General features: G+C 33.6%; 1 protein-coding gene and 1 long non-coding RNA gene across 8 annotated transcripts in view; one reads left to right on the top strand and one right to left on the bottom strand.

Annotated features, from left to right (window-relative positions):
• Positions 1-6,335: 6,335 nt before the first annotated feature.
• Positions 6,336-15,275, bottom strand: part of LOC129575196 (1-acylglycerol-3-phosphate O-acyltransferase Pnpla3-like) — a 17,646-nt gene continuing 8,706 nt past the window's right edge. For 3 of the 7 annotated variants that reach the window (XM_055458217.1, XM_055458218.1, XM_055458220.1), the window contains exons 3-10: positions 9,635-10,056; positions 9,299-9,556; positions 9,055-9,233; positions 7,922-8,024; positions 7,743-7,849; positions 7,479-7,665; positions 7,333-7,417; positions 6,336-7,121 (exon numbers count right to left, since the gene is read on the bottom strand). In XM_055458217.1, coding sequence (XP_055314192.1) covers positions 6,838-7,121; positions 7,333-7,417; positions 7,479-7,665; positions 7,743-7,849; positions 7,922-8,024; positions 9,055-9,233; positions 9,299-9,556; positions 9,635-10,056 — 1,625 coding nt within the window. In that variant the 3' untranslated portion in view covers positions 6,336-6,837. Of the gene's footprint in view, positions 7,122-7,295; positions 7,418-7,478; positions 7,666-7,742; positions 7,850-7,921; positions 8,025-9,054; positions 9,234-9,298; positions 9,557-9,634; positions 10,057-10,210; positions 10,234-13,276; positions 13,316-15,275 lie in introns of those variants that run through there. The other 4 variants (XM_055458223.1, XM_055458221.1, XM_055458222.1 and 1 more) reach the window with 4 other exon arrangements.
• The window catches only part of LOC129575204 (uncharacterized), a 1,447-nt gene continuing 769 nt past the window's right edge, over positions 14,598-15,275 (top strand). Inside the window, exon 1 of the long non-coding RNA XR_008688767.1 lies at positions 14,598-15,010. This is a non-coding gene — a long non-coding RNA (uncharacterized LOC129575204). The remainder of the gene's footprint in view (positions 15,011-15,275) is intronic.

Genomic DNA, 15,275 nt, shown 5'->3' with positions numbered 1-15,275 from the left:
GGTCAATTTGTATGAAAAATACCTAGTGGTTCCAAACTTTTGCACGGAAGTGTATACTGATGAAATCTTGCATCAATATCACATACCTACACCAACAACTCCTAAATCAGTACTGATTCGTTGAATAGATTCTGTAATGTGAATTGAAATCACAATTAATCCGTTTCAAATGTTACACAATTTCCATCACCGAGTGAACAAAACATAAAAAACATGAAGAGAGTAAGAGGGAAAGACGGCAAATTGCCAACCGGTAATCGGCATACCTTTGTGTACAATGTGTAGAAAGGTCTTTTTCCACATAATCTCCTTATGCCATATGTGGAAACGATACAGAAGCAAACAATAATGCTTAGACACCCTTGACATAAATACTTAAATTTATTCATTGCCATCATTTCTTCGAATTTCTCGTAAATTTATTAATTAATTAATTTTTTGTTTATACACGCCATTGCAACATATCTTTATACCTTCTATCTTCATGATATCAAAATTCTTCATTTGGCTTCGGTCATTTTCGAATTTTTGAAAGCTTCGAGCAAAAGAAATTTTCAGTTGAATAAATTGAATAAATTTGTGATGTCATTTTTAATGAGCAAATATTTAAATTATTTATTTAAAAAATGCCGATAGATCGAGGGGGAAATACATACAGTTTTCTTTCAACTGTGAACCAATTTAAAGTCATTAGGGCTGGTGGCTTTCCGATCGGGGAGTGTTTCGTTGCTTGTATAAATTGTAAAATGAATTGTATGATAATATTCAGTCTGTGATGAAACGGTGAAATAAATATTAATAATAATCAGACTTTACTTTATTTTGGTTGCATTTCCGCAACATGTACCGAAAAAAGGTGGATATCTCTAATTTTTAAAGTATACACACCTAATATAAAGTAATAGAATCTAGTGTCATATATATGATTGTGCAATGATTGTGTACCTTAGCGTTACCTTTAAAACGCATAATATATGTATTTTTGCGTTACGTAGTGTCCAGTGGGATGCTACTAGTAGGCAAATTATTAATTTGATACAAAATTTAACGATGCATTGACTTTGTTCGAAAAATTGAAAAATTTTGATATTGAAAAGAGCCTCTTTTAAAGAGGTGAGAACTCGTTAGATAATTTTTTCTTGAAATCTCAAGGGTTTTTGAACAGCTCGGTGCTCCTAAAATTGCGGGGCCCTGAAGTGTTCATTATTCCCTTCATTCGTCTCCAGGCTAAGACAGCACTGGCTTATTCATTTATAAGCCTACAATGTATTTCGTATTGTCGCACAAAAAATGTTTAATACCACGATGGCTATCGAAAACTCAAAAATGAAATAAACAGATTACAAAAAAAAAATGATGAATCGATCACTTTTGGATGCCAACAGAAAGGATTTTCAAACCACACAACGCTCAGACAAAACATCTGCAATAAATTGAAATGCTTTTTTTCAATATAGTTCGACGAGTAATCCTTTTTTCTTTATTCATTCTTTGGATTTTCTATGTTTCTTCATATCTTTCAAAATTGTACAACATTCATTACTCAAATGTAACATCTGAGCAAAAATGTTGTAGTTATCATCATAATTATAATTTTATATCAACTTATCGAGCATTGAAACAGATTTAAGGATCTCGGCAATAAAAATGAATAATACGGAACAGATCGAATTAACGGATCAAATGCGTTTCTAGAAAAAGGGTTTCTGGGGTATTCAACTAAAAAAATCCATCTTACAGGATCGTATCAACCATTTGAAACTATTATTTTTCTTCTGGAGTCAAATCTAAGAAACATACATACTTAACTGAATAGATTCAACTTCAATAAGCAGCAACAATATATATTTTATGTGTAACAATGTGTGTTCAATTATAGATTAAAATCCTTTTTCGATTCCACCTCTTCTTCTTTGATTTGTTTCCGTGTATTGCTATGAATGCTACATCTGTGTGATGAATTGATTGTGAAAAGACTTACGTAACAATACTAATAGGTCTATCAATTGAAAATCTTTTCCCAATAATATAGAATTAATATTATATTTGAAACTTTTTTGCAATATACTTCTTTGTTTACACGTGGAAGCTAAACATATAAATGGGATATATATCGACCATTCTCCAAACTGGCTGAAAATTTGCATATTTTCGACAGAAAAAGCACATATTTTTGAGAACACAATTTTTACCATTTTTGCATACAGTTTAATACACACACAGTAAACACGATGGCTCTAACTTTTAGAACCGCAATATGAAATTTGGCACTAAAATCCATTTGAGTACCATTTGTACTAGAAAAAGTTCAAAATGTACTAAATCAAAAATCAAAGCACAAAAATACATGAATTATTATAGAACTTTTGAACTTTTTCTAGTACAAATGGTATCAAAACAAAGTTAAGTGTCAAATCTCAACATTGCTGGAATCATTGTGTTTACTGTGCACCAATCCTACGACCTCAGAAAATCGCCGGATTCGCGTTTTTGGATTTCAGAAATCGAAAAAAACGGGTTTTCGAGGGGTTTAAAAATCTGATGCGATCCCAATAATTTTCTAACACGACATGGTCGTGTGGAGAAGTAAAAAATGTCACGGTAGAGGGTTAAGTCTTAAGCACTTCCATAAAAGTATTGGAACCCGCATTCGATTGCAATTTTGTACAGTGTATTGATTCTGCCCAAGAATAATTTTGAAACGTTTATTCTCTATCATTTCTACTAGAAAGTATAATGAAAATTTCACGGGGATAGCACTACAAAAACAACATAACATTATTTGCAAACTAAAGAGCGTCCAAACATTGAACACCAGTGTAGACGCACGCTCGTAGTGTAAAGAGCACGATCGTGGACGCACTTACGTCTCGCTCACATTGTCAAACATTGAGTAGTGTCAAAATTGCCGTTGAAATGTGTGGCGCTGTTCATTTGACAGCTACTGGATGGAACTACCGGTGCGATAAATTTGAATAAACTTTTCGTGCAAAATTTTCAATAACGAAATATTCAGTGCATTTTCGCACCATTTAAGGCTAGTGTATTTGCCTCAAATGGTGGGAAAATGCTTGTGAAATGGGTCACATCGGAAATCTCATCCTTGAACTTGAACCAATTTTTTCGAATTATCGTGTTAACAAACAGCTACTACGACAACGATGACGACGAAGAGGACGCCAAACGAACGGAAAAGTGTCCCAAAAATGTGTTTTCTACGCGTTTCATGAGTTTTTATGATGATCTAAGCTAATTTTGCGAAACAATTTTTCGGGACCAATTCCTATACTTTCCCTTTTTTCCTAAAGTAATAAAACTAATGAAAATGTAATGAATTTAATGAATAAAAAGTGATTTGCCCCTCGCAAAATATGCATGTTTCCTATGCACTGCTTAAGCTTTATGATTCAGCTTGAGGTCGGAACCGTACCGAAAAATTGACCAGGAGGTCACTGCATTCCTTCACAAACTTCCCCAGTCCCATCCGAAATTGAAAATTTTGACCGACGCTCGAAAAACCCCTCCTTCGCACGCACAATTTCCCGTTCGTTTTTTCCAATATATATTTGATTTTATTCCAATATGGTTCAACTGATTCCTCCTATATATGTATATATGTTGGTTTGGTGAATGGTGATTTGACCGTTGAAATTATTTTCATTGATATTTTCATTCATCGTATATGTATATTAGGGCGGGTCGATTTGTAGGGAGTGAAAAAAATCGACCAAATACCTATGATTTCCGTGTTCTATGGGTCATTCCAAGAAAATTTGCCCAAGGAACCATACCTCTATCGTTAAAATCGAGTCTGCAAGTTTTTGCGTGTAGTTATTTTTGCGCACCTATGAAGTATCACCTTCACGTTCACATCCATAATTCGAAAACTATCGATCGGATCAAATCGATTAGAGGCGCGTTGGTGAGCTCATTCCGATCAATTTACATATAAAAATCATCGACATTGGTCATACGGTTCAAAAGTTATGAGCATGTTTCTGAAATCTTTTGGACGATTCCTTTCACTTTTTTCATTTTTTTTCTCAAAAATATTTTTTGTCCGATTTGGATAAAATTTGGTACACAGAAAGCTTATGAAAATATAAGAATTATGGCATAAAAACTGGTCGAAAAAACTGGTATAAACTGGTATAAAACTGAAATTTAAATTTATATGGTTTCGTTCCAATGTCTTGCTTCAATTTCTTTATTAATTGATGATTAGTTATATTAGACCTATTTGACAGCTGATCTACTTTTTTACCTTCACCTTAGTATCAAATGGCAGCGAATCAGGAAATATATTCCTATATCCTGTGAAAGAAAATGTCTGAAACTTCAATGAACACTTGGAATAGTAATTTGTAATACATATATCAGTGCCGCGTTAACTATAGAGACGATTGAGGCAATTGCCTCAAGGCACCACGCATTTGGGAGCACCACAAAGAGAGAAAATGAAAAAAATTGTTGATGTTTTGGTGCCCTAAGAAAAATAATCATGCTCTGAAAAGCTGTTTATGGTGCCCCATAAAGTGCTGTTTTTGAAAAAAAATCTCGCTCGCTACCGCTCGCATTAAGAATAAATAAATACAGGAAATTTGCGCACAGCAATGATACCTACTGTTATTTTTTTTGCTGCATGTTGCATATCAAATTAAAATCTAGAATTAATTAACTTATATTCAATTGAATCTAGATAACCACTTTATTTTTCTTCGGTTCTTCAACAAAACAAATTTCTCTATTATTTCATCCATATCTTAAGAATCCAAAACTTCGTTTTCGATCGACATCAAGGCAAATGCATTCAGTTCCTTATCCATCCGCAATGTATCTTTTATGTATTTTACCTTCGAAAAAGAACGTTCATCTGGCACGTTTTTAATGAACAACGATGTAAAAATTCGCAGCATAACATCAATATTCGGGAAAACGGCTTGAAGTTGTTCTTCATGGATTTTCGAATGGATTGAAGCGTGCGAAACGAGAGTACTGGAACTTTCGAAGAAATATTGTTTGACGATTTCGCATTCAGAAATTAATTCGTTTGCATCAAGCAGGGTTTAATTTTTCCCATCCGCTCGATAGAGCCTCCATCGATTGAATCGAAAGAGTTTTTCAAAAGAATCTTTGCAACAATTTTCAATATTCTGCTACAAATTACGACTGTAAACTATATTCAAATGATTGGTTTTGATTTATATTTTAATACTATTAAGAAAAAAACTAAGAAAATTGATTTGTTTTAAATTTTATTAAAATAATTGATTTCGTTTGATCCATATTTTGACAATCGTCGTACAATGATTTGTGACATTTCACCATACACTACAACTTCATGCCATACTTGACATTTATACGATTGTCAAAATGATCGTTTTAATGAAATCAATAATTTCAATAAAATTTAATACAAATCAATTTTTTTAGTTTTTTTTCTTCATAGTATTAAAATATAAATCAAAACCAATCATTTGAATATAGTTTACAGCCGTAATTTGTAGCAGAATATTGAAAATTTTCGCAAAGATTCTTTTGAAAGAGTTTCTTTTGAAAAACTCTTTCGATTCAATCTATGGAGGCTCTATCGAGCGGATGGGAAAATTTAAACCTTGGCATCAAGACCATTTTCATAGAAGGATGTAATTTTATTACAAGCCTTTTGAGATTTGATCGATGTTCAATTTGTTTAATTTAGTTATAAAACTAAATTTGTCGTTTATTTTAACATAACTTCCCATTCGAGTCTTGTCGCAATGTCGCGAATAGCGAATTAAGAAGTCTCATTGGGATTGTGTGGTGGGTATTGCCACTTCGTTGTTGAAAATTTACATGCTCAATGGTGAATATAAAACATGAAGAGTGTTGAACTTTGTACTAATATTTAAGTGAAACATTTGAAACAGTGTTAAAATTGCAACTGATTTTTAAAAAAATTCAAAGGGAACCAAAAAATTGTTGCCTCAGGGCACCACAAAACATTAACTCGGCACTGGCATATAATGTGCTGGCTGCTGGAAGTGTAGTGTATCACGTGGAACATCTTAATAACATTATTCCCAATCACTAAATGCATACCAGCTCTAATAGTCGGAAGGTGAAGCATCTCCTCGTAAATAAAGTGAGATACCTATTCACAATAGGATATTTTTTCACGGACTAGACTCGAACCAATTGCAGCTTTTTTAACCCAAGTTTATTTCTAATAACGCCATCTAGGTGTTCAATATGGAAGTTTTTCAAATGAAGATATTAAAACTTGGTTCAGTTTAAAAAACATGTGTCCATTGAAAAAATTTGCTTATAAATTAGAAAAAAAAATAGACATGATATTTGAAAAAAAGATTATAATTTTAAAAATTATTATTTAATCCGTAACTAAGTGAATAATGTGTGGTAATAAAATTTTTACAACGAAATCTAGCGAATAAAATGGAAAAAACCTATTTTCTTTGGAACTCAAAAGAGAAATATCGGTAGGGATCGATAATATATTAATGGTTGAGAATAAAATAACTTTTCCGAAAAAAAAACAATATTTGCAGTCAACAGTGACAAATAAGTAAATGGATCATATTAGTTATTTTCTCTAAATCTCTTTGGTCATTTTCGCTTTTTCACACATTGGTTTGTTTCAAATTATGACACCAAAGTGAAACATAAAACTTACAAATTGTGCACACTTGAGCATCAATCTTCAATTTAAATAGAGCCTTCAAACGGCATCAAATTCAGAAATTGCAAACGAAAGTTTAAAAAAATGACGGGGAATATAATAATAATAAATTAAAAATTAGCACAGCTTATCATTTATAGAAGTACTTTGGTTGCGTATTACGAAATGATTGAAGCCGGTTGAGCTAGATCGATGTCGATGCTTACTTTCTCAGTATCGACACTATTTTTTTGGCGCTGCTGCCATTCATTGATAGATTGGTTTATCAAATTATCTAGATCGTCTTCACTGATCGTAGGGCCATCTTCGCTTGTAGTATATTGACGCTTCAATTTCTGGTTATTGTTTACATTTGTTGAATTATTGTTGTTATTGCTTGCGTTGTCATTCACATGAGCGTGGATTTGATGATGTTTGACATTATTTTTATCATATGTGCAATCTGAATTGAAAAAAATAAATAATGATATCAATTATAAAGACATGATCACAATTGATTTTCCAGAGATATACTGTTTAGTGTCAGTAGGTTTTATTTTCATTTAAAGACTCCTTTCATAACACTGAATGTGAAATGATTTTATGTTTAAATGAAAGTTTTCTATCGTGATTATACCCGTATTGGTAAAATCTAATCGAATTGTTGACAGCACCTGTTTTGGAAGGTTCCCATTCGGAATGCTGATCACCCCCACTTTTGCTGCTGTCGGTTAAATCAACAATTTTTGTGAACTTCACCTGAAAACACAATCAAAATTTTAACCGCGAAGAAATAATTGAGTAAGAACGTTGTGCTTACTTTGTTGTTATCGTCCATGTAGTAGTATGCATAGACAGAATCGTGGTGGGCTGTAACTTGCAGTATATGGTCGAATGTATCTACCTCGCCTTGAGTTGGATTCGTTTTAAGTTCAAACGAATAGGCCGGATTAAATTCACTATTACAACTGTTGCAATCAGGGGAGTCTTTTGTAACATTTGGTGTTCTGATGAAGAAGTGATATCAAACTATGTATAAATCTGAAACTATCACCGTCGGATTAAATCAAATTATTCTTCTTACCCATCTTGGTTGTTATGGAAAACATCAATTTTTGACGAACGATGTGCTAAAATATGCTTGGCTTTCTGTTTATTAGCTAAATCAATTGACACTAAATTTCCCGATATCTGAAATAACACAAAAAAAAACAATCATTTCAGTAAGTTTTATTTTCGTGAACCAATTCAGTATTGTATCACCTTTGGATGGCCCCGTGCTTTCAGAATGGCATTCAATTGACTCAAGACATATTTGCTCAGCGACCAAAATTGCTCACGTATACATGGAGCGGCTGCCACCAACCTGTGAAGCAAATGTATATAAATCTAATTTTTCACACGCACAAAAACGCACACATACTGCAGGCCAAGAATGCATTAAATTCGAATGGGATTCTGAATGTTTACCTGAATGTTTGACGGCATTCTTGGTATTTAGTAGAGAAATCATCGAATATATTTATATCACATTTAGCTCTTAAGTTCTACATTTTGCGATAAGATGGTGTCTTTTTTTAAATTTTTTTTTTTGTTATCATAATAAGTTATTATAATATTTCAATTTGATAAAAATAGAGCAACTTCATCAGCACTGACAACACTGCACTTAAATGATTCAATGTGTATAAATTTATTTGTATGTATCGCCTCACAATTGATGAGTTATATATAAGTGTTTTAATTGAATCTTTTTATTTATGATTGCTTAAAAAATGTCTTAAAATCCATTGGCCAAACTGTGGTAACGGCACCGCATAAATTGGCACTAATAACGGAATATGTTGGTATAAATACTGTCAACGCAACTGTAAATAAGAGAAAAGATGCTCAAAATCCCATAAATGTTTGTTTGTTTCGAAAGAAAGTGGTTTGACACATTTGAGCAATGATTTAAGCAAAAAATTAATCTGCCACCGTGAATATTTTTTCCATAGTTCAGTGGAACACCTTGAAAGCCACTTTTATCGGGTTTCATGCAATGCAATAAATGGAACTGCAGCGTGTGTGCTAAAAATAGTTCTAACATTTTCGTTTGGCAATGTATGCGACATGAAAGGATAAATCACTGAACGTCACGTGATTAATTTGTGAACACAAAATGAATGGAGATTTAATGAGATTTAGTCTTGATATTCTCACAAAAATTTGCGGAAATTTTATTGCGATAATCCAAAATACGACCGAAAAATAGTAACTTTCCGTTTCGATTCCGATACATTGTAATAAATTTTCTCACTCTCTTGTGTGATTACAGACAATCCATAGGAGCGATCGATACTTCGGCAGAATAATAATGGACATTTACATCTCATGTCAATTGACAAAATACTAACTTTGTTAGAGTTGCGCAAACGAAATCGGCTGGAAGTGTTGCTGGTAACGAAAGCGCTTGAAGAATTTTCGTTCCTTTGTGCCCCCGAAACATCCAATTGGCCAAACCCTTATTCGCTGATTCAATATACGTTTGGAACACAGTTAGAACAGTTTCTGGCATATCTCCAATTAATGCAGCCTATTCAACAATAGATAGAACTATTTATAAAAAAAATTATGGGATATTCGAGACAAATTACATACGTTGCGATGTTGCTGGCAATCTGTGCATTCTGGATCGAATTCTTCTTCGGGTATTGCCTCTTGTACGACGAATGTCGATTGAACAGCCAGACAACGAGTACAGCTAATTAAATTATTTCGATGTAGAAATTGAAGGGCATCATCAAAACCTTGTTGGCACATATTGCTTAATACTTCCGGCTTCGGAGGAAACAAAATGCGGATGAATCGATTTATGTTTTGTCGAGATAATTCAATGCTTGTATTAGCCCAATTCACCTGTTTAAAAGATCAATTGAGTTCAGAAGGAGCCAAATATTGAATGAGTTTTCACATTTTGCTGAATGAACTTCTTACGTGGAACAGTTGCGCACTTTGGTCGCGCGGGCAAATATCACTTTCGCCGCAGAATGGACTGACAGTGACTGTATTTTCATCTAAGACTGGCAAATTATCAGAGAAAGCTCCATCCATGTAGCGAACACCTTGAAATTTCGGCGGCAAAATGCCCGAAAATCCAGGAATGAAACAAGCGCATAATAATGCTTGTAACAAATCTTCACGACTATCAAATTGAGAGACAATTATATTTTTTCCATCGCAGCTTCGTGTTAGCGACACGTGCAAACGGCCATTAACGCGTTCATGAGCATCTGGTGGTAAGAATTTCTGCAAACCTTCCAGCAAACATGTTTGAATATTAAACGATGGACTGAAAGGCCCTAGAGAGTGTGATCGAGCTTCATTTACAACACGAAAAAAGTCCGATGTCATTTCGCCTGCAAAATAAAGGGAAATAAATTTGGTGAGAAATTGATTAATTTGGGGAAAAAAAAAACAAAATTCAACTTGAATTAAATCAAGCTCAATATATTGTCGGCACGAATAATCTCATTGTAATTGTATGTGTGCCAAAACAACTTAATTATTTACACATTTTTGTTCAATAGATGGACCAATAACAAATGGGGAATGAAGATTGGTAGTCAATGGTTCAAAACGCCTATAAATTGCCCACCAATCGATTGTAGCAAAAATGACCCGTGTATTTTCAGCTATGAATCATGGTTTCCAAGTCGTCTCATAATATTTGGCTGAATATTTTATTTTATTTCAGTTGGATTATATTCAATCCTAAGCAAAGGCCCAGTTGAACATATGATCCCAAACGTACACTTATTTGTTGACCGAATAAACCATGCGCGAATGCTCTCATTCATTTGACACACGCGCAGTGAATCAAAAATATTTTGGGGCATACGTGTGCGCACTTAATCACAATGGAGTTCGTCCGCACTAATCTTAATACTAACGCAAACATGACGTTATTTTTATCAGTTACACAAAAATCGTAAGCCAAGTGTCAGCGAATGAAAGATTCTTATCAAACATAAACAATGTCCAGTTCTCTCTATTTGAATTGGGTATTTGTTTGTCAGAAAAGTATACTCGCAACGTTATGCCTTTTCCTCATTTGAAAAAGTACATAACAACAAGACCACAAATCGAAATCGTTGGAGAGTAAATGAGCCCGTTGTTCACATCGATATCGCTGTTTGGCTCAAATTTATGATCAAACTACAAAAAAAAAACTCACACTGTTTCCGATAGTTTTGTACTTCCTTCTCTCTTTTCGATTTTTAATCAAGTTGTGTTATGCGATAACACAATTTCGACTAGAAAATCATTCCAGGATTTTAAGAATCGATTGCAAAATTTTTGAGCAATCAAATGAATTGAAATGACCCATCCGAAATGACGTAATAAATGAACGCGTTAAACATATCAAATGAATGCGTGACGAATGGGAATAATTTTTGTCAAGTACCATTTTTGTTTTTGCTATTGCATTCAAATTTTATTAGGTTATAACTTCAGATGTTGATAAAACGTTTCCTGTATCATTTTTAACTGATCAATTTTGAAGAAAATAAACAATTTACTATGGCAGACAAGATTATGATAATTGATCGCGCCATTTTCTGTTTTGCATGTTTCCTGTTTTGCAAGGATCTATTGAAGAAAGTTTTTATAAATTGTTCAATTAACCTATTTAGAATTTTCTCAAGTGAAAAATGGGAAAATAACTCAAGTAAACCAATAAATAAAATAACTAGTCACCCCTAGATTATCCTTTCGTTCATCCTTGCGGCGTATAGCGCTCGAGGTGACTTTGAATTGCAGAGAAAAGTACTAAAAACTGAAAAAATCATCATGAGCGTACTACCTTTCGATAGCTCGAACCTTTAGCTACATACCAGTGAATTTTTACGTTCATACACAGAGGGAAATTAGGATGGTGGAATTGCAGATGACGTTTGGAATATGTCAAAGAGCAACTTCTTTATATGGCGGTTGTAAAGTTTGCAACCCTTCAAAATTACAGAATAGTTGGACAAATCACAAGCGCCGTCGGAAAAAAGTTGCTTTTTGACATATTCCAAACGTCATCTGCAATTCTACATCCTAATTTCTGTCTGTGTATGTGTAAGCATCTGTGAGATATTGCCTCTAACAACACATGTCGCCGTGTTATTCCCAAGTACATTTTGTATGGAAACTGAACTGCGATAAGAAATAGCGACTTGGTATCTTTGGCGAAGTTGAAGTACTGGTGGTCATCTACAAGTTTGCTTAAACTAGATATCACTTATCTCTTATCAGTTCCGTTAAAAAATGAGAAACTGTAAATTTACGTTTTCGCGGTTTTTCGTGCATTTTGCTGAACTGATAAGAGTCTTCAGCAAAGTTGTAGAGCGGTTTGAGTGCTACGAGTTTGCCTAAGACACCAAGTCGCTATTTTTGGTACAAATCTGCCTATCTTTCTGCATTATAATACACAGAGACGATGAAAAAAGATAGGCAGATTTGTTTACAAACAACAAAAAATAAACGAAACAAAAATCCCCATAACAAATGCAATGGCAATATAAAACTAAATGGCGAACATTTTATATTTCTTATGGACTGTAACTATGTAAAGTGGCAATGCGTGGATATAGGCAGACTTGTTGACAAATAACGGTAAATGAACAAAATAAAAATCTATCTCGGAGTCTGTTGTATACGCTTCTCTGTCTGTTTCCTTGTGAATGCAAGGGACAAACACTATGTGTGAGAATCGTTAAATGAACAAGCGCGCGTCACAGCGAATATGCGTGCAACCAACAGCTGCTGTTCAACAGATCTGTTCACCAGCAGCGCTACATAGCCAGCAACTTCAATGCTCTGCAGATATCCATGAATTTCGTATATTACCAGAAATACCAACACAAAATATTGAAAGTTTGGTTCGAATTGAAGAATTGTAAGTCATTTTATTCAATCTTTGAAAAAACACACTTGGAACTATTTTCAATTGTGATTCCAAGGCACGATGGAAATCTTAAAACATCAAATCGAAATTCTGCCAAAGGGGATGACTGACTGCCTTTGTGACGCGGAGATACACACCGCTCATCTTTGATAAAAACATCAAATCCTACAGATGAAGTGCTGAAACCGCAAAAAAGATAACGAACAATCAACGATCATTAATCTTTCTTGTTGTAGCCGTTGGGATTCAACCGACAAATTCGAATTTAAATCAAAAGTGAAAGATATGTTCTGTATTATGAAAACACGTGTGTGGAACTAGCATCAAGAACACAGTTCATTGAATCTGTCTGATTTTCACTGCTTAAGGGTGCTACCACTAGCTCGACAGGGAGAAGCAAAGTTAAAATTGTCTATGACAACTGACAAATAGCAGATAGCAGCGCATTTATTTCGTAGTTTTGAACAATATATAATTCAACAAATTTGTTGTGTGCTTGATAATGTAGTCTTGTTATTCACTTGTAATATCAATGATTCAATACTAGAATGAATTGGCAAACATTTTTCTTCTCACATAACTAGGGTTTTTATCTGACTCCTTAATAATATTGCACTTCCAACAGTTACATGCTCTTGTTTTTTAATTGTTCAATGATAACTTATTGATCTAAAAATAGTTACATGTAAATTGACAGCATACCATTGGAGCACACCAAAGCGATCGTCTTGAAATGAAAAAAAAAACAGAAATGCGTATTCCTATTTCAAGTTGCATTGTAACATTTAATCAAATTCAAGCAATCAGAACAAAGAGACTTATTTAGAGCATTCCAATACAATCAATTTAGAGAACTGATAAGATGTTTGGAAGAACTGCTGCAAATTTTACTCTTTTCAAAGACTCACAAGCTATCACAAAACGAACGGATCGAATGGAATTATTTAAAATGGTAGTGTGTCAAATAACAAGCAAGGTTCTCTAAATAAGCTAATTGATTTATTACGCAAAAGATAATCAAAGGGCTACATGCAAGTGCATCTCGGAAATAAGCTGTTAATCAGTTTGTATGTGTAACTGTAAGTCCTATATTTTGCAAATGTGCAATTACGTTTTAAGCTCAGATTTTCGTTGTTATTATTTTTTTTTTCATTTCTTTATATATGTATATAATCAGTGGCAATGAGTCACAAATATCAATAGCGGTATCTAAACATGGGCAAAGAAGGTACGGCGCAAAAAAAAAATTAAAATGTATTCTTTGTGAAAAACAATTCTAAAGTACATATATCTCGATGACGACGCGATGAGCTTCAGGGCATAAATCAATATGAACAAAGCCTAGACCTTAAGATTATCTTTTAGGTGTTATCTGTTGTATGTTTCTTTTAAACGAAAACGGTTGTTTTGACACAAAAAGAAAGAAAGACAACAATAAGAGAGCTGCAATCAATCTCATTTTTGCTGAATGTTAGACAAAAAATGTTGCAATTTATAAATACAACAAGAAACTGTTCACAGCTTGCATGGCTCGCAACAAAATCAACAAGTATTGATTTTTGGCTTTTCTATTTCAACACGTTCGCGTGTTTTTGCTCGCCTAATCACAATTAGTAGTCAAGCTTTTAACCTATTTATTGAAATTCCTACAAAAGATTCAAATGATTCCATATTGCTTTTTATGCGATTCGGAAGCAATTGTGAAATCCAAAGCATCAATGAAGCTGTCGCCATTATTTTGTTTACTGAATTCAATCATTTGCAACTTAAAAAGTATAAAAATATTTCATTACAGTCATTGCAGGTTTCCCTTGTCCATTTAAACTTTTTACTTGCATCTCATACGCATTTCTTCCAGTATAATCAGCAACAATTTAATCTCATTGATTAGAATGCCTTTTTGCCGGTTGTTTCGAAAGCGATAAAAGTAAGCGCAGAAATGACGTGACACGACGAAGTTCAATTGAGGAAAAAGAATAATGAAATCGCCTGGGCAGTGTTCGTAAACAACGTAATATATTGCAACGAGTGCAAACTCGGAGTATGATTTGTTAAAAAACTTGAGAAATTGATAATGAAATGTGCGAAAGCTGAACAAAATTGATTAATTAACTGTTCTCTATTTTTACATTCAATCAAGAGCAAACACAAATGAACAATTTTCGTTTGCACTAACTGTTTTGTGTCACCGATCGACCAAAGAACGAACATTCGTAGTATTGTTTTCTCTCTCTTTCTTTCTTTCTCTTTCATTTTATTTAAAAATGACGTGCCGATTGTTATGTGTTTGAAAACCGATTCTCCTATTTACATACGCTTTATGCGTGTAATTGTACAGATATTCGAATAAGAAAACGACTGTCATTAGCTTCCTTTGATTGTGCCCTGATCTCCGTTGACTGCAATAAACTTTCAAGGTAACATATTTTATACAATGCAGAAAATGAACTAAAAGCAATACACTTATTGTAATATATTCATTGGTGCAATTGTTTTATCCACATTAGTTTCGAACTGAATTTACTCTTCTTTACGTCATGTAAATGTGATTTGGAATACACACTTAATGGCATTAATAGAATGCATTTTTTCTTATTACCGCTATTGAAATATGAAATATGGTATTGAGATCAGACGTGGGCACGATTCGAAATTTTAGGGGGGGGGTCAGACGTTCAAAAA

This window comes from Sitodiplosis mosellana, unplaced genomic scaffold (genome assembly GCF_009176505.1).
Source record: "Sitodiplosis mosellana isolate CC-2019 unplaced genomic scaffold, AAFC_SMos_1.0 Smas_scaffold_6166, whole genome shotgun sequence".
In the NCBI taxonomy this organism is placed as follows: Eukaryota; Metazoa; Arthropoda; class Insecta; order Diptera; family Cecidomyiidae; genus Sitodiplosis; species Sitodiplosis mosellana.
Note: the sequence above shows the minus strand (reverse complement) of the source record. Positions and strands in the feature narration are given on the sequence as shown.